The sequence below is a fragment of the Sciurus carolinensis genome, chromosome 1 (genome assembly GCF_902686445.1).
Source record: "Sciurus carolinensis chromosome 1, mSciCar1.2, whole genome shotgun sequence".
NCBI classification, from domain to species: Eukaryota; Metazoa; Chordata; class Mammalia; order Rodentia; family Sciuridae; genus Sciurus; species Sciurus carolinensis.
Window position 1 is genome coordinate 694,623 of NC_062213.1, and position 25,001 is coordinate 719,623.

At 53.7% G+C, this 25,001-nt stretch overlaps 1 protein-coding gene across 12 annotated transcripts in view; it reads left to right on the plus strand.

The window, feature by feature from the left end:
- The window catches only part of Arhgap39 (Rho GTPase activating protein 39), a 99,728-nt gene that overhangs the window by 59,329 nt on the left and 15,398 nt on the right, over positions 1 to 25,001 (plus strand). For 8 of the 12 annotated variants that reach the window (XM_047523039.1, XM_047523048.1, XM_047523024.1 and 5 more), the window contains 4 exons: positions 985 to 1,150; positions 13,871 to 14,296; positions 16,997 to 17,080; positions 23,203 to 24,538. In XM_047523039.1, coding sequence (XP_047378995.1) covers positions 1,071 to 1,150; positions 13,871 to 14,296; positions 16,997 to 17,080; positions 23,203 to 24,538 — 1,926 coding nt within the window. In that variant the 5' untranslated portion in view covers positions 985 to 1,070. Of the gene's footprint in view, positions 1 to 984; positions 1,151 to 10,035; positions 10,196 to 12,189; positions 12,367 to 13,667; positions 13,781 to 13,870; positions 14,297 to 16,996; positions 17,081 to 23,202; positions 24,539 to 25,001 lie in introns of those variants that run through there. The other 4 variants (XM_047523069.1, XM_047523096.1, XM_047523105.1 and 1 more) reach the window with 4 other exon arrangements.

Here is a 25,001-nt window from a genome sequence, read left to right on the forward strand (position 1 = left end):
TCTCCAGTGTTCTGGATGGCACTTGGTGGCTCACACACTTTCAGTTAGCCTCTCCCTAATGACAGAGCTGCACATTTCTTATTGACCTCTCTGCCCTTTGTCCTGCTCATCTGTAGACACTTCTGTGTGTTCTGGATTTAGTCCTTGGTCAGAATGTGTGTGTGCGCTCTCACTCGTCACGGACTCAGGGGTTTCTTGTAACCGCTGTTCTACTGGATTGCAGTCCAGTTCATGGGGTTCCTGTTTGGTTCAGACATCTGTGCCCACTGCGGGGCCAGAAGGTTTTCTGTGTCCTCTAAGAGTCTTTTGTTAGCCACCACAGTGTCATAGTCTGTGATACAGCTGCTCAGGAGGCTGAGGCAGGAGAATCCTAGCTCTAGGCCAATCTGGGCCACTTAGCAAGACCCGGTCTTAGGAGGTGACTTGGTGCCCCTGGGTTGAAACACTAATACTTCCCCCACCCCATAAAGCCAGTCATTTCACTCTAGCATTCAGATTTACATTGCTCTGGAGTTGGCTTGTGCCTGGGTGGGTCTAGGGTCCTGGCCCACACAGCCCTGAGCGAGATGCCGTCCTCCATCACAACCAAATCCATGTGATGCGAGTGCATGTGGTGTGTCCTGGGTGCCACCCATGCAGAGCCGTGCTGTGTGTTGCACATGTCTGCTGTGCTGTCCCCACTGAGGCTGCCAGGTAAGTGGTGGTGTCTGTGTCCACAACTGAGGACATGAAGGCTTGGATGTCAGGTGCCAGCAGGAGCCTGGTGGACCATGTGGTCCTGTGCCCTCGAATCCTGCAGCCCCTCTAGTGGGCAGCTGGCAGAAGGTCATCCCATTGCCAAGGAGGGGCTGGGCACAAGGAAGCTCCCATGGGTTTGGCTGGCCAGGGAGCTTCCAACCCTGGGGGCCAACTTGACCTTGAAGGGTAGATTTTACTGTCATGCAGTATTTTCCACATTGGTACTTAGATGCTTCTCTCTCACAGTGCGGCCCCTTCCCATCTGATGCTGGAGGAGGCATCCTGATGACCCTGTGACATCTGTCCACCTTGGTGCCCAGGACCTGGACGCAATGTCCCAGACCCAGGACTACGAATGTAGAAGTCATCATGTTGACGGACAGGAGTCCAGGATCCCAGGATCCAGTACCAGGTAAGGAAGCACCATGCAGACCTGAGTGTTCCTAGCCTCAGGTGAGTGGGAAGGAAGGGTTCTTGGGAGGTGGGTACAGGACTCCAGGGGATCATGCTGGTTCTCCAGGTCCTGGGCACCTGCACATAGCTTCTCACAAGGCTTTGCCGGTGCTGGGCTGGGCCTGCCTTTGGGAGTCCTGCTTTATCCATCACAGCCACTCACTGCTACCTTGCCTGCTGCAGAGGCCGCATGACCCACATGGGAGCCCCTGTGCTGGCCATGGCTCCCCAGGTCTTTCTGTAGGCATTGGCCTATGTAGATGCAGTAGCCATAGTTCCTTATTTTCATTTTCCTAATTTTCAGCTTTTTTTTTTGGAAATATTGCACACTTATAGAAAAGTTACTAAAATAAGAACAGTCCGGAGAACACTCACTGCCCTGGCCCAGCATTACTTGCTGTTATCATTAATCGCTCAGTCCCTTTTTCTGAGTACTTCTGGAGCAGGTCCAATGCTTGGCCCCTGTTCCTTGGGTGTGTGTCCCCTAGGTAACCTCTCCTTGAGCCGGGGTACTTGGCACAATGAGCAGATGTGGTGGTGACACAGGCTTTGATTTTCCCTGCCACCGGCCCCTGTGCCAGCCAATTCTCTGCTGCCCTTGGCAGCACTACCTGACCATGTGCAGTGCAGGGTTCCTTGGCTGATTTTGCTCCTGGCTTCTATATATTTAGACTTTCCTAATCTGCATGATTTCTACAGCCTCTCCCTGTTCTTTGTGACCCAGACCCTTTTAAACATAATTTTCATTCATTTTTAAATAGAATATTCAATAAGAGAGGTAAGGTTACATATTAATCTGTAAGGTATACTCAGCAGGACCTCATTTACCTACTTGGTTTCTGTTTGTAAGAAGAACTGCTGGTGTGGTTTCCAACTTTTCCCTCATTCCTATAAAATGCAATCCCAGCATTTGTATAAGAGAGGCTGAGGCAGGAGGATCACAAGTTTGAGGCCAGCCTCATCAACTTAGCAAGACCCCGTATCAAAATGAAAAAATAAAAAGGGCTAGGGATGTCAGCAGTGGATAAGTGCCTCTGGGTTCCACCAAAAAAAAGGAAAAGAAAAAGAAAAAGGCATCTCTGTGTTCCCCACACAGTCCTCAGCAGCTTCCTGGAAGTCATTGCCTCTCACCATCACAACTATCCTCCATTGTTGACAGCTTCCCAGGCCAATGTTGTATGTTTCCCAGAAACTTTTCAACTGGTCCTGTGCAGTTACAGGTGCTGCTGTAGAAGCAGCCTGTGCCTGTGTAGCATTGCTCTTTTGGAGCTGGATCTTCAGGTGAACTTCTGATGAGGAATGACGTGGAGCGTGGTGCTGCCACAAGCAGACACCTGTCCACCATGCCTCCCACGCGGCCCAGGCTGGGACTGGGGCCTGTGCTGGCAGCATCTCGTGACTGACCAGTCCAGAGGAGATGCACCATTTGTCACACTTCACCCTGAGATGTCCTTTTCTCCCCCTTTTTCAGTGGAGTTTATATTTGTCTTTGTTCCCTTCTGTGCACCAAGGATACGAGCCCTTTGTGATTCATATTGCCGACGTTTCCACTAATGTGTCCAAAAAGCTAGAATCTTTTCTAGTCATTTGTGGTGTTTTTACCTTGTGAAAGTGTAGTTCTTGTGCAGCTGAACGTGCCAGTCTCATCAGCACGTCTGGAGTATTAGTCCCCTCCATCCAGACTTTGTGTCACAGTGTGTTTTGTGGTGCTGGCAGTTGTGTGTGTGGGGTCCTGGGGTTGAACCCCAAGGAGGCATGCATTCCACACTGAACTGCACCCCAACCCCACAGTTTCATTTTTTGTGTTTAGGTCTCAGATCCACTTGGGTTTAACCTTGAGTGAGGTGTGGACCTGGCTCTTTGTTTTCCAAACATTCTGCAGCTGTCCCAGCACCATGATGAAAGACTGTCTTTCCCTGACCTGAGGCCTCAGTGTCCTCTGACCATTTCCTGGGAGTCTCTGAGGAGCTGGGGCTGCTTCAGCTTCTCTTTGACTCTGTTGACCTCTGTCTCGTGCAGGCTCCACTGCCTGATGGAAGCCGTTCCCCAGTGAACTGTCTTCTACCCAGGCCTGTGCTGGTGGGACCCCAAGTCCCCAGTTGTGCTGCAGAGGGCCAGGCAGGTCGGCAGTGGCTGATGGTGTTTTGGCTATTTGTACATCTTTTTTTGAGAATGTCTGTTTGGACCATCTGCCAGTTTTCTAACTTTTTTTTTTTTTTTTTTTTTTTTTTTTTTTTCGGTACTTGGGATGGGACTGGAGGCCTCACGCACTCCAAGCATGCCTTCTACCATAGAGCCACATCCCAGCCCCAAGGGTTATGTGTCTCTTTATTGTTGCATTGTAAGTGTTCTTTTTTGTTATGTTTGTTTATTTTGGTAATGGGGATCAAACCCAGGAAGGCTCTACTACTGAGACATGTCCTTAGCCCTTTTGATTTTTTTTCATTTGAGACAGGCCTTGCTAATTTGCTGAGGCTGGCCACGAACCTGTGACCCTCCTCAGCCTCCTGAGTTGCTACAAGTGTGCACCACCACACCTGGCTGCACACTTGATTTCGATGCTCTGGATTTGAGTCCTTACCACAGATGGTGGTAGCTGTGCACTCCTGCTGCTCAGCTGTTTTCACGTGGTGGTGGTGGTGTTGGCAGAGGCTCACCTCTGATGAGTCTGGCACACCTGGTGCTTCTCTTGCTGCTTGTGCTTTGGTGTTATGTCTAAGAAGCTGTCACCAACCCCAAGGTCATGAAAATGTCCCCTCCTTTCTTCCTAGTTTTTGGATTTAGTTCTTCCATTGAGCCTTGTTTCAGTCTGCATTGTTTTGTGTGTGGCCTGAGGTAGGGCTACCTTTACTCCTCTGCAAGTGGTGTCTGCCTGCCGCAGCACCGTTGCTGAGACTGTCCTTGCCCTTGTTGAGTGACCTTGACACTGCATCGTTGGAATCCAGAGAACAGAGAATGTGACTGTCTCACCTGGTAAATTTTGCCTGGTATGTACTTGGCACTCACGGTGGTCATTCTGGAAATACTTGTTTAGACAGATCATGGTCTGAAAGTAGACATGTCCAAGAGCAGGAGCAGCGTGAAGGGTGCTTTCACATCAGCACCCCAGGAATTGCTGAGGAGGGACCTGTCTCCTGTTGCCCTGTAGGACAACAGGGTCACCACAACCTCACCCACCCAGGGATTGCTGCTTCTCTCACTTTTCACCTTCCTCACCAAATGGTTTCTTCTTTTTGCAGTTCATTGTAAATACTCTCCCCCAAACACCACTCAAACCAGGGCAGCAGGAGACTGCCAAACCTCAGCCACTTCCCACTACCTGCAGACACCAGTCTCCACAGGTGGCAAAGCCCTGAAATTCCTTGGACAGTTCCCCAGCTGCTAGTCAGGCTCTCCTCACCTGCTTAGTTTGGCGCGGATTGTCTGTCATCACCTGGTGACAGTGCCCTTGCTCTGTGCAGCCCCCACTGGTCAGATGCTCAACTGAGCCCAACTCCAGCCCCCAGAACAGGATGCCTGTTCTCCAACCCATAGTGATGTTATCTCCCGAGTCCACGAGGAGCGATGAGCAGTCCCAGACCCCAGCCTGCATGTGGCCACAGCCACCAGCCGTGTCCCTCCCTGTCCTTGAGGTCCAGCTCCAGCCAGAGTTCCTGTGGCCTCCCCAGACTGGGTGCCTCTCTTGTGTTCTGAAGCCCCTCGCCTTGAAAATCTGTGGGTCCTGCCCACACCCGTCTGGGAGTGGCTCCCTGGGGTCCAGGGTTCCCTGCGCCCTTGCCTGCCTCTGTTTTCTGAGGTTCCTGACCGGATGCGATCCCCAGGAGGTACCATGCGCTAAAACGGAGTGAAACCTATTCTCTGTTGAGTTGGGGTTAGTGCATCATATTCACATTTTTAAGAAAAACAAGAACTGATGTTGCTGCTTTTAAGACTCAAAATGTCAGTAACGTGCTTTTACTTCTCTGCTCAGATTGTCTGGGGAGTATCCCAACTTCGTTCTGTAAGAGAGAAAAAGTGAGAGCATCAGCCCCAGAGAGTGAGGCAGGACCTTGTGGGCACCCTGCCCACATCCCAGGGCTGGGGAGGCTGTACTCAGGCTGTGGCACTGGTTCTTGTCACTTTCACGCTTGGTCTGTCATTGGTGTGCTCCCCAAGTTCTGGCCCCAGACCCCACATAGTCCTGCCAAAAACCTTGCCTTCCCCCACCCTGTGGGCTTCTTTCCTGGAAATGCTTCACCCATCTATCTGGAAGCTTCCACCTCGCTCCCTCCAAAATAACCAGGAGGACCTGGTCACCAAGTTGGGTTGGGCAGCAGGGACTTTTGTCTTTACATCCCCCTATCAGTGAGTCCACCTTCCTGGAAGCCCCAGCAGTCTTGCTGGGTGTTGTTTGGTCAGAATTGTCCCTGCCCACCTGTTCTGTGCTGGCAGGGACGGGGTGAGTGTCTTCCAGGGTGCAGTGTCTGCAGGGGAGGCTTGTGACTGTGTGCCTCTGGCCACACCCCAGGCCCAGCCTCCATGCCAGTTGCTCAGGGAGGTTGAGGAAGAGACTGTGAGCAAAGCTAGCTGGACAACAGAGTAGTGGCAGGTGCAGGTCTCTCCTGGAGTTCGCTCTGGAGCAGCACCAGCCCAGGGGTAAGTGTCTTTCATTGTGGAGAACAGCAGGGCACACCTGAGGGTGATTCAGGAGAGTAGCACAAAGCCTTGTTGTCCCGTGCCACTGGGCACTCAGTTCTGGGGCAGCAGGGCCGTGGTCGTGGCAGCTCCCTGGAGATGTGTGCCTTTAGTGTGCCCTGGGACTCTGCAAATCTATCGCTTCTGCCTCAGCCATTGGTAAAAGTTGGCCTTGTGGTCACTCCTGGGCAGAAGCTCAAGTGACCTACAAAAACCACTGAAGGCTACTCAGTGTGAAGGTCACAGCTGGGAGATGGTCAGTCTATGTGCACTCTTTATACTTTTTTTTTTTTTTTTTTTTTTTTTTTTGGCAGTGCTGGGGATTGAACCCAGGGCCTTGTGCTTGACAGGCAGGCACTCTACCAACTGAGCTGTGTCCCCAGCCCCTTGGTGACATCTCTTGCCTTTAACCTGTCTTTTGAGTGAAACCCACTCCCAGCTCACACTGCTCTGCATTCTGCAGTGTGGCCAGCGAGAAATGTCCACAGTGGCCTCCCTGTGCAATTGGGCACTAAAGGGTTAGCACTTAGTGTGTAGGTGTGGACCTTGGGGATGGTGGTCACATGGGGGTGGATATGCTGCAAATTCAGTCAACGGCCAGGAAACCAGCACTGGGGGCCTGGCTCTGAGGCAAGGTGACACTTCTGAGCCTCGCACGTGTGGAGCTTCACTGTGTCTGGGCCTCCGAGGGCTGCTCATGCTCCTCTGCCTACGGCTCGGGTCTCTCCCAGCCTCCTGAGTCTTTTGGAGGAACGGGCTCGACAGGCACCCCATGCACCTGGTGTCCTTGATTCACCCTGAGAAGCGGCATCAGCAGGTCTGAGTTTGTCTTGGATTCTCTGTCATCGACCACAGGGGCGGACGCGGCTGCAGGACTACAAAGCCACAGTCCTGGCCATCACATGCACATTTGCATGCCATCCTGGCCCAGTGTGCCTGCTGCTCCCAGGGTCCTCCCTGCCTCCAGTGGACAGGAGCCCTGTGGGCTCTCCTGGCTCCTTGGTCCCACCTGCAGGTGCTGCAGGTGCCTATCAGGAGAGGAGGCTCTTCCCGGGAGGCTCCCACAGCCCTGCTCCTGGTCTTCATGCCCACAGCAAGGAGACACAGCCTATGTGGCCCTGCCCAGGAGTGAAATGAGCCCTCTTTGCAGTAATCTGCAGGATGTAAAATTAACATCTTAAAGTGTAGATACTGCTTACTTTTAAAGAATTATCCTTTTATTTGAGGAGTTTTAGGTTGAGTAGCATTTGCCAAGGTAGTGCCAGGGGCGCCAGCCCCAACAGCCGTGTCTGTGGGTGTGTGGCAGACTACCAGTCCACACTGGTCTGTCATCTTTGCCTAAAACCTGCACTCTACTCAGTATTCCTGATTCTCACCAATGTCCCTTCTGTCTTCAGATCCAATCTGGTGTGTTCTTGTCATGTCTTCTTGGTCTCTGCTGGTCGTTATGGTTCCTCAGATTTTATTGGGTTTTGTTTTTGTTTTAATACTGGGGATTGAACTCAGTGGCTCTCTACCACTGAGTTATACCCCCAACCCTTTTTATTTATTTATTTGTTTGTTTGTTTGTTTGTTTTTTGTTTTTGGTATTTTTTGGAGACAGAGTCTCACTAAGTTGCTGAGGCCAGCCATCTTGAGATCCTCCTGCCTCAGACTCCCAAGTCAGTGGGATTAAAGGGGTGGGCCACTGTGCACAGCTAGACTTTCCCAGTTTTTGATGACCTTTTACAGTTGTGAGGAGGACTAGCCAGGAATTTTGTAGAGTGTCCCTCAGTTTGGATTTGTCTGATGTTTTCCTCACAATTAGTTGGGGCAGTACATGACTTCGGAAGGATGACCCCACTGTGTCAAGATCTCAGCTGTCAACAGGCTTTTCACTGGGGTCACCAGTGTTGATGTGAGGCTGTGCTGTCCAAGGTCCTGTGTGAGGCCCCTCCCCTCTCTACTCTACTCCTGAGAGGGAGCCCACAGCTCCGTGGGGACTGCTTTGGGCTCCCTGAGGAGCAGGGATGGGTCCTTGTGTGCATTCCTGGGACTCCTCTGCGGGGAGAGGTCTGCCTCCACTGGCCCCTGGCACCACTCCCATTGTCCTGTGTCCTGGCTCTGATCACCGGGGCTCCCCTGACCTGGGATGCACCCCTCCTCTGGGGTCTGCACCCCTTTGTATTCCCTGCCCCAGGCCTGGAATCTGCCACTTCTCTGAGGAGCCCTGGCCCTTCATGGGAGGAACCTGGACTCTGGGCTGTGGTCAGCAGAAGCTTTAACCTCTGCTGCCTGGACCATCCATTTCATTGACTGTGCTCCTCAGAGGTCTTTTGGTGTGAGGCTTGCAGAACTGAGTGTGTCCAAGAGTCTCACAGTGCAGCCTGGTTGCTATCACAGGCAAGTGAGCTGACCTGCTCTTTGCTCAGAAGACACAGCTGGGCTTAGGTGCTGCCACCAGCCTGGGTAGCATCCCTGCTGGCTGCTGCCTCTGACCTGGAGGGGTCATCTGGTGGGCCTCCATGCACTTTTCAGGCACTTCTGCTCTGCCCCAACCTGGCCACAGCCTTGCAGGCCTCCTGTGTCTCCTCCATCCCTGCGCCATGCAAGCTCTCCTCTCGGCTGCTGGGAGAGGGTCAGGGCTTCTGACGTGGGAAGGCGAGGCTTGTTCCTCTGTCCTCTGGTTGACTTTGTGGCCCTACCAGCAGGGACTTGCCAGCATCATTGTCAGCTTTGTTTGCTTATGGACCTTAAGGGGAGCCCCACCTCACGCTGTGTCTGGTTGCCCTGATGGCGTGTTGTGGGCTGATGTGCTAGATGTCAGCGCCTGGGTGGCCTCTGCTTGTCACAGGTGTTTGCTGCGGTGAGTGTGAGCACCTCATCTGTGGGTTCCTGCCAGGTCTTCAGCTTGAGGAGCAGGGCCAGCTGCGCCATGGTCCTGGTCCTTGCCACCATGGGCATTAGGGCCTCTTGGTGAGACTGTGCTTGTGTTTGCAGTGCCCTTCTGTGTGGGTCTGCATTTTCCTGATCTCTGTCATTCCTGATGGTGACAAGCACCTTCTACCTCAAGGGGCCAAGACGTGTGGGTAGTCCATGCTGCTTCTTGGCTGTTCTGGGAAGTTACTAAGTTGCTGGGGTCTTGTTAAGTTGCCCAGGCTGGCATTGAGCTTGCAGTCCTCTCAGCCTCCTGAGTCTCTGGAATTAGAAGCATGTGCCACTGCACCAGACACCGCCTGACTTTTGGTGAGCTCAATCTTTGGCATGCATGGCTATGATTTTTATAGGATTTGTATCTTGTGAAGGCAAGTAGAGGTACCAACCACTGTGGTCTTTCTCGGGGACCCCCTCAGGTCTCATGTATACCATCCTTGGGGTAGATTCTTTCCCTGGATCTTTCAGTGGTTTTTTTTTTTTTTTTTTTTCCGGTTGCTGGGGATTGAACCCAGGGCCTTGTGCTTGCAAGCAAGCACTCTACCAGCTGAGCTACTCCCCAGCCCTCAGTGGTTTTTACATGGGCCCTTGCCTGTGGCAGGCTCTGAGTCTTCCTGCAGCCTGCACGGCAGGCAGTGCTGGGCTCCTGGAGTGAACTCACTGTGAGGGAGTTCGTGTCACCGGGACATCAGCAGCATCCACATCAATGAGAGTTTTCTGACCACTGCCCCCTGTTGAGGGAGCAGTGCTCATGGCCTGGAGCCCCTGCCCCTCTGCCCTAGGGCGAGGATCTCCACGGCCACAAGTCTGCAGGGAAAGCTCTGAGATGGCACTGAGCTTGGCTTCCAAGGTTGGACTGGGCCTACCGTGTAGGCTATGGGCTTCTAGGGAGAGCTCCATCTCCCACACTGTGGCCACAGGAGGGGTGGCTGGATGACACGCATGTGACCCTGCACAGGTAGGCAAGGCAGTGCGATCAGCCAAGATGTTGGGGAGGCAGGGTGATTCTGCAGTGGGCAGGGCCATTATGAGTTTTCAGCAGCGTAGGAGATAGTCTGCAGGCTGGAGGGGTGGGAGGAAGGAAGACCCACTGTGGTCACGTGAGTGCCAGGTTTGCCCTAGGGTCAGGGTTGCAACAGTAAGGGCCTGACTGGGCTCTGAGGTGCAGGCTCTAGGGAGAGCACCCCCCCTTCTAAAACACACTGACTCTGGCCATTTTTCTTTGTGTGATACTTGGATTCTCTTTCCTGATTAAAGTGGGCTGCGAAGGGGCCCCAGAGAATGCAGATTTAAGAAGCGAGGTGTCAGTGTGATAGGCACAGCCAGCAACATCCTTGGGAGTCCTGGCTGGAGCCACTTGAAGTTCTCCCCAGCCTTCCCTCCATGCAGTGCTGAGCTGAAGAGGGAAGAAGAGAAGGTGGGTCACAGAGCCCATGTCAGCATCCCATGTTTTCCCTACAGAAGAACTCACATTTGTGTTGCAGACTGAGGGGAAGGTTTCCAAGGAGGGTCACTGGAACAGGCGGGCACAGGACCAGACTGAGGGCAGCACAGCTGCATTGTGGCTTTAGAGGGAGTGGGGTCATTCAAACAGGTTGTGTGAAGCCAGGTGCCAGGATGCTTAACTCTCACACTGGGTGCCATGGGAGGGGCGCAGGCAGCCTTAGCTGGCACCCTGGGTGCTCCATGGAGTTGTTCATTGACTATGAATGCAGAGAAAGAAGGGAGCCAGGGAGCTGCAGCAAGAATGATGAGAATCCCTGCTTTGTGTGGGAGCAGACCAGAGAGGTGCAGACTGAGGGACTAAACTACAGGACCAGGGCAGCACAGGGGCCCAGAGACAGAACCTCAGCAGTGCCTGCTCTGCAGGGCTAGACGCAGAACCTCTGAAATTGGAACAGGCACCAGCAGGTGGCAGGGCCAATGGGGTGTGCTAAGAGCTTGCAGTGCCTTCTCCATAGACCTAGCCCATGAACAGGAGAGACTCCAGGATGACCCATGCACCACAGAGAGGTCTGTGCTCCCTGAACCAATCCGTCAGCTCAGGGCAGATCCCACATGGGGGCCAATCTCAGACCAATTCTGAGATTCATGGGAAAAGGAGAAGGGGCACTAATAGCGCAGGGCTGGGTGTGGTGGTAACACCTGCAGTCCCACAACTTGGGAGGTGGGGCAGGAGAATACAAAGTCAAGGCTGAGACTGTCTCAACATGAAAAGTGAAAAGGATGGGCTGGTCTGTGGCTCGGGGGTAGAGCACTCACCTAGCACACGTGACACCTTGGGTTCGATCCTCAGCACCACCTAAATATAAAATAAAGGTATTGTGTCCACCTACACCCAAAAAAGAAATTTAAAAGAAAAATTATCAAAAAAAAAAAAAAAAGTGAAAAGGACTGGGGATGTCGCTCAGGGGTCAGGCACCCTAGAGTCACGCAGTACTACAAACATAACTTTAGAAAATAAAAAATAAGGGTTGGGGAGATAGCTCAGCTGGTAGAGTGCTTGCCTCGCAAGCACGAGGCCCTGAGTTCGATCCCCAGTACCACAAAAAAATAAATAAATAAATAAAAAATAAAACCTGTTTTCATCAAAAGACCGAAGGTACCATAAAGACAGTAAAAAAACAAGACCCATAGTAGATTATTTTAACATATAACTGAGAAGGCAAGTGTGTTTAAAACACAACTCCTGCCAATCAGTAAGAAGGAAAAGTTTAACAGTAAGTCTTTTGCGTCTAACAAATGAAGAACATAAGTGACTGGCGAATGTGAGAGAAATGTTTTACTGCATCGTAATCAGGAACAAGTGACAACCAGTCTCTGTGTTTTCATGTGTGTTTGAAATTTTCTGTTATAAAGTTTGGAAAAAAATTAGATGAGTGAAAAGGGAAAAATTAACCAGACTCTACTACTCCTAGATGACCCCTTTTAATCTTTGGTTTTAATTTCAAATCATTTCTATACAAATGTATATAGATAAGGAGATACATGGCTTTTGAAAATAAGGCTCTATACCTTCATTTAACTATGGATTATGGCACTGCTTCCCTGACATTAACTTTGCATTCACCTTAAAACACCCCTTTGGGGACACCGTTAGGGCTCCCTTGGCTGAGGGGTTGCACAGGCCCATGCAGGTGCTTTGTGGAAACATCGCTACTGCAACTGTAAAACTTCAAAATTTTGATACTTTGAAAGCTTTATTGCTTACCATAGTTGAATTATGCACTATTTTTATAGAAGATAGTGTGTGTGTGTGTGTGTGTGTGTGTATTTTCAGTAACAAAAGTAATATTGTGAACACTGTGGAAAACTTGGAAAATTCAGGAAAAAAGACAAAATCACCCTACCCCCCACCCCCACCCCCACCCCTACTGACACAACAAAGTCTCTCTTGCTCAACACTCACAGCAGGACCCACCTGAAGCTGCAGAGGGCGAAGGGAACAGCACTGGGCGGCACAGGAGGACTGCTCAGACACTACTTTGCATCAGACTCAACCCAGGACTCTGAGCTTCCATGGATGACTTCTGCCTGAAACAGGCAGGACATGTCTCCCGATAAGAACCTTATCAACCACAGAGAGAGGTCTGGCTGCCCCCTTGACCAGGTGGTCCAACTGACTATCCCCATGACCATCCACCTGCTCTGATGTACTGCAGTTGCCAGGCTACCAGGGTCCTCTCAGAGGGGAGTGGCCCAAACCCAGGCATCCACACGTGTTGGCCAAGGTGCTCAGATGCCAGTTAGGAAACAGCGCCTTCACGCTTTCCAAGGGTTAGGGATGGAATGCCCTAAGGACAGGTCTCAGCCCAGTGGGACCAAGGGCTTCAAACTGCCTGTGCAGGATGGCAGTGCCCACTTGTCAACCCAGCTTCCTGAATGGACCCCACAGTCTCTATAATTAAGAGACTGCTCATTCTGTGCCTTCTTCCTCCTCCCATCTGCTTTCTTACTGGTGACATCTTCACTCAGGCCCAGAGCTAGTTCCTTCCCTGTCTGTGTGAAGTCTTCCTTAGAGCCTCCGCCACACGGGGTGCTGAGCCCCCCACCCAGAGCACTCCCCAGCCACAAGCCCCTCTGCCTGTAGTGCCCACTCACAGGAACAGGGGCCAGTGATTAAGGAAGGGCTGAGGCATTTGGCATTGGTATCAGCAAGAAGCAGGGGTATGCCAGGTGTGGTGGCCCATGCCTGTAATCCAGCCACTTGAAAGGCTGAGGTAGGAGGATCACGAGTTTGAGGCCAGCCTCAGCAATTTAGTGAAACCCTGTCTCGATATAAAATAAAACAGGCTGGGGATGTAGCTCAGTGATAAAGCACCCCCAGGTTCCATCCTCAGTATCAAAACAAAACAGATGCAGGACTGCTGCCTGAGGCTTGGACAGGCAGTGGTGATAGCTGCACACCTTCTGCCCCACAGTTAGGTCCTAGCCTTGGCTTCTTCCCGTGTGGCATGAGGGCTTATGGGTGCAGAATCCATCTGGAGCCTCAGTGCTCCCCAGGAAGGCAGATATGCATGCAGGCATTTGTCTGTTTTCTGAGCAGCCCTATCCCTGGCCTGGTTCCACAGGCAGGACAGGTCATGAGAGAAAGATGATGGGTGTGATGAAGGGCCCCCTGCTCTGGGCCACCATAGGGTCAGTGAGTGTGAGATGAGGGAGGAACCAGCCAAGTGGAGGCAGTGTCCCCACAGATAGGCATTCCAAGACTGAAGGGTTTTTCTTTCCAGGTAGACATTGCGAAGCAGCTTTAAAATGCCAGATGACACCCAAGCACAACCTGACTTGAAACATACCTGTTTTCAAATGGTCTTGTCCTGGATGCTTTAATTTCCATTATTCACAAGTTATCTTCTTAATTAGAAAAATTACAGGGTTGCAGGCTGTGCCCCCCTCCCCCCGCATGGGGTCCTATGGATCACCAGGAGCCAATAACTGGAGCTCCCGGATAAAACCCCTCCAGCCACCGTGCAGAAGTGGTGGTGCTCCTGCTCTGCGGAAGGTCACCTGGGACTGGGGGCTTGGGATGGCAGTGAGGGTGGGGAGCGGAGCTGGCCGCCTGGGGCCCTCGCTGATACCTGTGTCCCCACAGGCTGGAGTGGGTGGAGATCATCGAGCCACGCACCCGGGAGCGCATGTATGCCAACTTGGTCACCGGCGAGTGCGTGTGGGACCCTCCAGCCGGTGTGCGCATCAAACGCACCAGCGAGGACCAGTGGTGGGAGCTCTTCGACCCCAACACATCGCGGTTCTACTACTACAGCGCCGCCTCGCAGCGCACTGTGTGGCATCGCCCTCAGAACTGCGACATCATCCCGCTGGCCAAGCTGCAGACGCTGAAGCAGAACACCGAGTCCCCACGTGCCTCGGCTGACAGCAGTCCCGGCCGCGGCAGTCGCGATGGCAGCACCGGCTCCTCGCTAGAGCCAGAGCCCGACACCACAGAGAGGGCACAGGAACTGCCCACCAGGGCGGGGCGGCCTGCAGCGCAGGGGACCCCAAAAGAGGACAGCGGCAGGTGAGGAGAGTGTGGGGCTGGCTAGAGGAGGGGCATGGCCAGCAGGCGGTGGGCGGGGCAACCAGGCGGGGGCTGCCCGGATGTGGCCGCCTGCAGACGTCTGGCTGCAGCTCCTGCCTCCTGGCTCTCCACCTGTGACCAGTAGCGAGGGTTTGGGGTCTCTGGCAGGTGAGGAGACAGCTGTGACCCAGCTGATGCACATGCTGGCTGGCTCCTTCCCATTTTGCTCAGGATCAGCTCTTCGTTGACACTGTCCTTAGTTACCTGGATCCCTAAATCCAGGAGCTGATTAGGGGAACAGAAACTTACAGACCCAGAAGCCCTGAGGAGCCAGTTTCTCAGTCAGCTGTGAGGAGGCCCCTGTCAGTGGGTGTTTTCCTGGCTAACAGTCATGTCTTTGGTACTTGACTTCCATCAGTTTGTTGAGGAGTTGCCTTCCCTTGACTTAGCGTGGGGGTCTGTGGGGATCATGACATTGCAGGTGCTGCCTGGGCTAGAGCTGGACTGATTCTCCTGAATCCCCCAGGAGGGTGGTGCTGCTGTTGTTCTCATTATACAAGTGAAGAAACAGGTGGCTCAGGTGGAGAACCTTGTCTGCATGGTCAGGCAGGTGGGTCTGCAATGGGAGCCTGTGGTCAGGGTCCCCCAGCTACCAGGTGTGTGTCTACTCGGTCACAGACGTCTTTGTTGTATGCCTGATCCTGAGCAGCTTCTTGTGTTGTACATCCGGCCACTGGCCTTTTCTTCTGCAGGACCTCGCCCTCCCTCAGACCCCTCCAGGTGTAATGTTCATCTCTAGGGCTTGGGTTTGGTTTTGCATGTTCTGTGCATCCACTTGAAGTGCTGGTCTTCTTCTGACTCCGAACACAGGGAGCACATGGGAACAGCTCTTGCTACCTTCCCCTGCTGACTGCCTCATCCTTGTCATTGCTGGCACAGCTTCTTCTTGACTGGTTGTGGCGAGCAGAAATAGGGGCCCTGTGGACAAACACAGCAGGTGGGAGGGTGAGCTGCTCCAGAACAGGGCCTGCGGCATCCTAAGGGGGCAGCAGGTGGTGCGATGGCTGTTCTTCAGTCAGAAGGGCTGCCACATTTGGACCTGATCTGCACATGTATGTTTTGAGCATGTTCATCACGTAGAGACGTTGATCAAATCCTGTTGATCTTCTCCTGGCGTTTATCTTTTAGCAGGCAGTGCCTTACAGGTTGGTCACACCTGACTGAAGGTTAGGCAGAAGCTCCTCAACTGCAGTTAAGTGAGTCTTGAAACAGATGTTTCCTTCATGCTTGCATGTGCATCAGAGTCTAAAAGATTCTGCTGGAACTGTAGCTTGAGCTTGGAAAATACCTGCTACCAATTTGTGTGGGGTTGCTGGTAATGTTGACCAGAGGGAAGGGGATGAAGTGTCTCAACATTGCTGTGATTTGAACGCTCATTGTCTTTGCAGAAACTGCTTCAGCGTGTTTCACAGATAGCCACCATTTGCCCTGTGATTTTAGGTTGAGTTCATTAAGAAACATTATCAGGTCTACAACAAAAAGTAATCTCCAAAGGCACTCAACAGTGTTTAATAGTGATTGAGAGAAGTTTTTCTCATTCAGAAAATCTCACTTGACCCTGAGTTTAAAAAAAAATCATAATGAAATATTATGGCTGCTGAGTTGTTGTATAACAGGTTGTTCAGCTACTGTCTCTGACCGAAATATCCATGGTACTGATGATGGCCAAGTCCAGGGGAGTGCATAAAGTCAGTGCAGACACCAGTGTTTGATGACTCATGGTGGATTCAAGTATTTCCTGAAAAATACCTGCTAATGAACAACAAATGGCCATAGACTTATGTCTTCACAAGCTTTGTAAGTGGTCCAGCCAAGCCTTTGCCTGGGCCACCCGTGCTCCCAGTAGTCACCTGTGACTCCTCTTGGCAGAACCCAGGTTACTTCCAGTTGTACCAAATTAGTGTTTTCTCAGGTGATTTTGAGATAGGGCTTCTCCAAGTTGCCCAGGCTGGCCTCAAACTTGTGATCCTCCTGCCTCAATCTCCCACATCACTGGGGTTGCAGTCTTTGCCACCACACCTGACATCCCCAGCCTTTCTTATTTTTTTTTATGGAGACAGTGTCTTGCTAAGTTGCCCAGGCTGGCCTTGAACTTGTGATCCTGTTGCCTCTGCCGTCTGAGTGACTGTTATTACAGGTGGCACTGGGAGTTCTTTTTAATTATTAGTATATATTAGTCTGATCATATGCCTTTTGAATATCTGTCAAGATAATTTCCCTCTAGGTCACTTATTTCTTCGAGTGTCTGTTGCAAACCTGCCAGTCAGCCCCATGGGGGTCTTTCTAGCCATGGTTCCTCCTCAGGCTGTCCAGTCAATTCTGGTTGAAGCTGTAGACTCACTAACTCCATCTCTGGACCCTTAGAGCAGCAGCTCCAGTCCCAGTGGCCCAGGTTCCTGAAACACAGGACAGGGCTGGTGTCCTATCCTGGCACACAGCTTTTAGATGGGCCACTGTGGGCTGTCCCTGTGAGAGGAGGTGGGTGCAGAGCAGAAGAAATACCCATGTGGACTGAGGAAGGAGCAGTGTTGTGGGCAGGAGCCAGGCCGTGTCCTCCCTAGTCAGCTGAAGGGCACCCCCATGTTCTTACCTAAATCGCTGCGCTTACGCTCACTTCTTTTCCATTCTCCCGTGTTTCAGTTCGTCGCCACCGGGTGTACTCCTGGAGAAGGACTATGAGGTTTACCGGGATTACAGTGCAGATGGCCAGCTGCTTCACTACAGGTAGACACTTCTGCCCCCCAAGTCCATCTACCAGCCCAAGACGGACTCCTGGGTGGGCTGGCATGGGGCACCTGGAGCAGAGTCTGGCTCAGCAGGAAGCAGGGGCAGTGCCCGCCATCTGGTGGCTGTGGAGTCTGCTGTGATGGCTTGATAGCCCCATCTGGGAAGACCCTTGTCACTGCCCAGCAGAGGCAGCCATGGGTCCTGGGTGCTGCCTTCGGCCCCCATTAGAAGAGTGAAGTCTGAAGGTCCCTGGCATGTGGTCAACCCCTGGGCAGCACTGGCTACACATGAGAGTGCTTTTTAAGTTGTCAGGAAGATCCTGTTAGTCTGGGAAGGGAGCAGGCCTCAGCTCATGGGGAAGCGTTGGAGGGCCCTGCGGGTCAGCCCTGAGCCCACTGGTCTTCCTTTGGCTAGTGATTGGTTGGTTGTGGGGGTCTCAGGACCAGGGTAGGTGCTGTCCTTGGGAGTAGAATTTGTGCTGGAGAGAGCTGGAGGCCTGAGGCCCAGACTCAGACAGTAGTCTGTTTCTCAGATTTGTATTTGAGGAGCATCAAGAGTGTGGAAGGGACTCGAGCTGCCCTGGCCACACAGGCCTGTGACTGTGGTGTGTCCCTGCACTGTTCAGGCTTCATTACCCCTCATGAGACGGGTCTCACACTGGCCTCCTGGTCCCTGTGACCCTGGCATATTCCTGTGTCTGCTCATCCTCACTGTGGCAAGTTTGATTTTGTCCCTGGCACAGGCCTAGGCTTCCCCACAACCCCTGCAGTGCTTTCCTGGGCTGAGGAGCGGGCTCTGTATGGACTTGTGCCCACCTGGCTTTTGACTGAGCTTTGTCACAACCCTGCCATCCCCTGGGGAGCCATTAGCCCCTAAAAGAGCCTGGCTCACTGACAGCACCCCTGTTACCATTGTGGGCACCTGGGGAGCTTTCAGGGAGGTGGGTCCCAAGTGGGACAAAGAGGGTCCTCTGGGCCTTTCAGGCATCACAGAGATGGGTGGCAAGTGGCAGAGGTGAGCCTGTCCCAGTGTTCCCCCACTTGCCAAACCTCTCTGGCAGCTGAGCTGCTCTCAGCCCCATGGAGCCTCCCCTAGCAACACAAGCTGACAGGTCTGGTCTCTTATAGAGGCTTGACGTCTCCAAGGCCCCTTGTCCCCAAGCCCTCAGCTCGCTGGTGGCCACTGTTCCTGTGCCTGTTGCTTGTCTTGGCAGCCCCCAGCCTCTCACCCTGCTAACAGTGTTGCCTGTCAGACCCCACTCAGGCCCCTGGTGTGGGCCATCTACTGGCTGAATCATCCACCACAGGGCAAACACTGCATTTATAAGTGAAAAAACAGTGACTGAAGAAGCAGGCCATCCGCAGTGTTGACCTCTGGATGGGGTACATCTGAGACCTGCTGGGCCTAGCTGTCCAGAGGCAACCCAGCATGTCTGCCTGGGTGGGGCCAGCTCCCGAAACCCTGAGAGTACGCTGGCCCTTGGCCAGTGTGATGCTGCAGTCTGGTCTCACCTGTGATCTTCTGGGGGTGGCTCCATGCCACATAGTTCAGCCATACCCTCCTGCCCCTTCTCCTGCCATTACTGAGACCTTGGGACAGAGACCCAGTGATGTCTGGAAGAAACAGCAGGTCCACAGGAGGGGGGCCAGCGAGTGCACAGACACCCTGGAGGCCAGGTGAGCTGCCTGGTTGTGCAGCCAGTCCTGTGGCCACAGCTTGGTGCCCACCCACCCCAGAGAGCTGGCATTTTCTCTCACAAGCTGTCCTGGATGGCACAGACGGCATGATAGAAAGTAGAACTGCAGGAATCACGGTGGTATGGAAGACCTTGTGAGAGAAAGCCAGGCAGCCCAGGCAGGGGCAGCAGAAGCTGTGCTGCCGCTCAGCCTGGTGGGAAGGAGCACCCTGGTGTTCCTGCTGCCCAGCACTAAGGCTCACCGAGAGTCACACTCTGGCTGCCCAAGTCTCTGGTTGGGCCCGGTGTTAGTCTTGGGACCAACTCTGGGTGTCTTGTGGAGAAGAGAAGTTCCAGAGCCCTACCAGGGCCGATTCAGGTCTGGGGTGGGGGCAGTTTGGGGAGAAAGGAATAGTGGATCTGAGAAACATTTAGAAGGTGAAGTTGCTGGAATGTGGGGACCATGTGAGGGAATGAAAATGTGTCCCACCAGAACCCCCAGGTGGGATGTGGGGGTGGGCATTCTTGGAGCTCAACCTCCAGAGGGACTTTAGAGCACATGCAACTGCCTTTGAAGTAGTACACTCACCAGAGAGAGCGGGAAGAGCAGAAGTAGCACCAGCAACTTGGGAGGCTGAGGCATGAGGATCCCAAGTTCAAGGTCAGTCTCAGCAACTTAGTGAGACCTTGTTTCAAAAGAAAAAAGGGGCTGAGGATGTGACTCATTGGTAGCACCCTTGCCTTGCATGTGCAAGGCCCTGGGTTCAGTCCCCAGCACAGGGTCAGCTGACAGGACAGAGGAGGAGGCACCCCTGAAGCCCTAGCAAGTCTGTGAGATGTGGAGACACGAAGGGACCTGTCCAGGAGTAGGCTGTGCCACCTCAGAGGTTGTGCACAGGGCAGGGCCCTCAGCAGGTCAGGGGCTGGGCAGCACCAGCATCATGAGTGAAACCCCTGGCCACCAGCCCAGGCAGAAGAAGCTAGGAGTGGTGGGAGATGCAGATGGACAGCTGACTGGTCACTTTCAGGCGTGGTTTCTTCTGTGTCATGCGAGCACAACTCTGCTCGGGCTGTCTGTGAAATGTGCCGTCGGCCCGGGGACTTGGGGCTGCAGTTTCTGGCCCCGCCCTCCCACTTCCAGGCTTCTTCCCTCAGCATAGTGGTAGAAAAGCATTCCAGCTTCAGTTCTAGTTCTGGGTTTGTTTTTGTGCAGGGCTCCCAGTTCTTCCTTTGAAATAGGCCTTGGGGAAAATACCCTGCAGGGCCCTGAACAGAATGAACCCTTTGTCCCTGGCTGGCCTGCCTTTTGGCACTTTCAGAGGCAGTGGGCTCTGCCAGGGTTTCCTGCTCCCTTACTGATGAAACCAACCCAGTGAGGCAGAGATAGGGCTTGCCCTGCCCTCGTCTTCTCTTTGGTACCTTCACCTGTCAGGGCTATCATTGGAACTAGGGAGCTGAGGAGAAGGATGTGCAGACAGATCAGAGTTCACCCGCTGCCAGAGGTGGGGACAGTCTGGGGTAGGAGGAGGGAATGTGGGCCTGTGGGAAGGCCAGACACACCCCAGGAGGAAGCCTGACAGGGTTGCAGGCAGCAGAGTCATCACAGCCATCACAGCCAGTGGCCCCTGGGACGGAGGCAGGATCACAGTTGGCAGGGCCTGCAAACTACCTTGTGAGGCTAGGGGCTGTGGAGAGCAGAGTGGTGGAGCAGGGTGCAGGATATGGGGCTGCAGAGAGGCCCAGCCCCGTGGTGATCTTGGAGCTGCCTATACAGCAGATGGGGACCCAGAAAGTGGGCAGGGTAAGAGACCCTTCAGACCAGAAGGTGTGCTGGACACCCATGGGGTGGCCTTCACTTGACTGCGCTTCATCTTAGCTGCACTTCCAAAAGAGGCTTCGCCGTCTGAGACATGGAGCCTCTGATCAGGCTCCCTGCACAGGCCTTGGCCTGCTCTGAGATTCAAATGAGACTTCCTGTAGGTTCCCCAGGCACACACAGCCTCAGGAGACCACCTACGTGGTAGAGGGCAGGCCCACAATGTCCACCTGCCTGGTTCTCTCCCACCTCATCCCTGACTGGACATAACCAACTACTCTAGTTCCTGGAATAGAGGGTATTCCTGACCAGCAGGCGTTTCTGCCTATCCTGACACTTGCTCCTGCCTCAGCAGCCAGGAGCAGAAACCTGAGAGCCTCCTCATCCAGGCCACAAAGAACATAGCCTCCAAGACTGGACCAAGGCTGTTGTGAGTGGTCCCACACCTGGCATTCTGGAGTAGGCCCAACCCCAACTCACCTACTCCAGGGAATGGAGCATCAAGGCCTTGTCCAGATTTGTCCCTTATCAGAGGGACAGATGGAACCTAGGGACCAGACTCACAGCTGGGTCAAAGAGACGCTTCAGGCTTTTCTTTGTCAGACCTCAGACCCACCTTCACCCACTGGCAGCTGGAGAAGTTAACAAAACACACGACCCGACCCTGAAGTCATCAGAGATGTACTGAGCAGTGAGGTCTGCAGGCTGCTCCTCCTCAGCAGTCACCAGGCCTGAGAAGCTTCACAGACCCTTGGAGGTTCCTCTAGTTAACATCTAACAAAGAGGCCCTCCTCAAAGGCCTCAGGAAGAGGAGGAGGATGAGCCGTGAGCAGGCTGCCCTCAGCATGAGCCCAACCCCAGTCAGCTGGGCCCCATGTGGGACTCAAGGAAGTGCCCTCCTAATGCCTGCCAGAAACTAAAGTAAACCCAGAGCTCAAATTGCCACTATAGCTTTTCATAAACGACCACTAGAGTTTCAGTCTAAAATAGCAGAATTACTTAGAAACAGAAACAGATCCACATGTGCACCATACTAAATGGCAGTGTAAAAGAAACAAATGTGTATTCTAGAACTGAAAAAAACTAAGAACGCAATAGATGGTGCTAAGGTCTGAATGTGTTATGTGCCCCTCCCACCCAGATTCCTTTGTTGAGATGCTTAAGGAGATGGAGCCTTTTCAAAGTGATAAGCCATGAGGGTAGATGAAGAGTCCTACTAGTGACAGATAAGGGCACTGTCCTTATAAAATGAGGCCTCCGTGGGGCACTGTGGCACCTCCTTGTAATCTCAGCTACTCAGGAGGCTGAGGCAGGAGAATCAAAAGTTCCTAGGCCAGCCTAGGCAATTTAGTGAGACTCTGATCTCAAAATAAAAATTAAAAAGAGGGATGTAGCTCAGTGGTAGACTAACCCCTGGATTTAATCCCCAGTACCACAAAAACAGCAACACCTAAAAAATCAAAGCCAGCTCAGACCTTCTCTGTGTGAGAACACACAGCCAGGCATCACCTGTGAACCATGAAGGAGTCCTTAGCAGACACTGGATCTGTCAGAACCATGACTGTGTACTTCCAGCTGCAGAACTAAGTAAATATGTTGTTTTTAAGCCACTCAATCCATGGAGCTTTGTTATAGCAGCCTGAATGGATCAGAACAATGGGTTTTAAATTAGATTAAACATAGCTGAGTAGAGAATTAGTAAATTGGAAGACAGATCAGAAGAGAACATTTGTTCTGAAGTATGAAGAAGCCAGGAATGAGAAATACAGAACACAGCATGAAAACCCACAGGATGCACAGTGAAAAGGATTGTAATTGAATTCCCAGACTAGAATAAATGTAATAAACATAATATTTGAAAAGATAATGATCAGGATTTTTCCAAAAATCATAGAAGATGTTGAACCACACATTTTTAAAGAATTGCTGTGAATCCCAACTAGAGAACCACCCCTAAGTATCCTGGGGCAGAGAGCTTGAGGGAGGGACAAGTTCTGCCCACCCCCACCCTGATCCCTGTCATCTCTCCCCAGACATGCCCTGGGTCTGGCCCCCAGTTACAGCAGGTACAGCCATGGGGTGCAGGACCTATGCCAGCTTTGAGCTCACGGCAGGCACAGTATGCACGGACATGGAGTCCACGCAGTCCATGCAGCAGTGTAGCCCTGGGACAGAGAGCAAATGAAGCTAAGAGACCAAATGTCCAGCATGAACTTACTAGGGCAGAGGCCAGAATTCAGACAGGAGGCTGTGGGTACCCTTGGCCTGATGCAGGCATTAGTGGGTAGGTGATCAGTGGAGGATTCACAGGAGCCTCTGGTTGGGAAATGGAGCCTTGAAATGTTGGCATGCTGGGCTCACCTGGAAGCTGATGATCACACATACCCCCGAACTGTATGCTCAGTTGAGTGGTCCCTGGGCAGGCCCCTTTCATTGTCAGTCATAGCTGCAGATCTGTGCCTGGTGCTGGGCAGGGTGCAGAGCAGAGCATGCAGGAGAGCTCCTGGGGAAGGGTGCCAGGTGGTTCGCGGGGAGCACCCCCTGGAGCGGGTGGGTGCTGGAAACCGCCACGCTGAGGCGTGGGACGGGGCTGGCCTCCTCCAGTAACTGCTGTCTGCTCCCCTGTAGGACCTCCTCACTTCGGTGGAACTCAGGCACCAAGGAGCGCATGCTCATCAAGGTCGCTGACAGGGAGCCCAGCTTCCTCACCCCCCAGGGCAATGGCTACTCTCCCGACGGCCAGGCTGGGGGCCGCCCCCGACGACCCTCTGGCAGCCAGCACTCGCCCAACCTGCAGACATTCACCCAGGACTCGGAAGGCGCCGTCTTCTTCCCCGAGAGGCGACCCTCGCCCTTCCTGAGAAGGGCTGAGCTCCCTGGGAGGAAGTGCTCCAGCGACTCACAGCCCTCCTCCCCACGCTACGGCTACGAACCCCCTCTCTACGAGGAGCCCCCAGTGGAGTACCAGGCCCCTATCTACGATGAGCCCCCCATGGATATGCAGTTCGAGGCTGGTGGCCCCTACCAGGCTGGCTCCCCACAGAGGTCACCCAGCCGCAAGCCCCGTCCCTTCCTGCCTGGGGCTAAGCAGACCCCTGCCTCACCCTGCCAGCAGCTGGTGCGCACCAAGCAGAAATGCCCTGAGCGCTTCCTGAGCCTGGAGTACAGCCCTGCAGGCAAAGAGTACGTCAGGCAGCTGGTGTATGTGGAGCAGGCTGGCTCCAGCCCCAAGCTGCACGCAGGCCCCCGGCACAAGTATGCACCCAACCCGGGTGGTGGCTCCTACTCACTGCAGCCCAGCCCCTGCCTGCTGAGGGACCAGCGCCTGGGGGTCAGGTCTGGAGACTACAGCACCATGGAGGGACCCGAGCCCCGACTGGGCCAGCCACCCACTCCACTGCCCCCTGCCCAAGAGGACACCATGTCTTGGTCCAGCCAGCAGGACACCATGTCTTCCACAAGCTACTCTCCAGGTACACGCAAGAGGAAGAGCAGAAAGCCCTCTCTGTGCCAAACGCCTGGCACTTCCTCCACAGATGGCCCAGGGGACCTACTGGGCGAGCAGCCCCTGGATGAGGAGCGCTCCCCATGTGGGCCCAGCCTTGCCCAGATGAAGCATGCGGAGGCTGAAGTGGACGCAGCACGGGGTGTGGCCGAGCCCTTCCTGGCACAGGCGCGGCTGGCCTGGGAGGCACAGCAGGCCCACTTCCACATGAAGCAGAGGGGCAGCTGGGACTCCCAGCAGGATGGCTCTGGCTACGAGAGTGACGGTGCTGTGCCGCTGCCCATGCCTGGACCCGTGGTGCGCGCCTTCAGTGAGGACGAGGCGCTGGCGCAGCAGGACAGCAGGCACTGGAAGCGGAGCACCTTCGAGAAGCTGGGCTTCCCCCAGATCCTGCTGGAGAAGAGCGTCTCTGTGCAGACCAACCTGGCCTCACCAGAACCTTACCTCCACCCCTCACAGGTGAGGAGTACTCGGTGGGCAGACGGGGACCCTGGGCTCACAAGACCTCTAGGATCAGCTGCAGGCAGAGTGGGGCTGAGCGCACCTGGCATCCACGAAGTGTGTGTGGCCCTGAGCACGTCCAGAGCCTGGCCTCTGAATGCCCAGCACACCAGTGGCAGGGAGGGCTTCAGGGAGCACCCCAGTGAGGCCTCCACCAGGCATAGGGCTTCCTGGACCTTGGCCTCCAGGGAGTTTCAAGTTGTGACTCAGGCCAGAGCAGCTGGGGGCAGCTGGTAACCAGCACTGGGACTAGTGTGGGGCATCAGCATTCTTTGGTGGCTCCAGAACTGTCTCCAAGCGAGTGTCCCTCAGGCAGGAATTGCTGCTGGTGAGGCAGTGACTGGGTGGTTCCCAGACATTGCAGCCATAGCCGGAGCCAAAGCCAAAGCCCAGCCTGCTGTGTCCTCCCCAGAGGGCCACA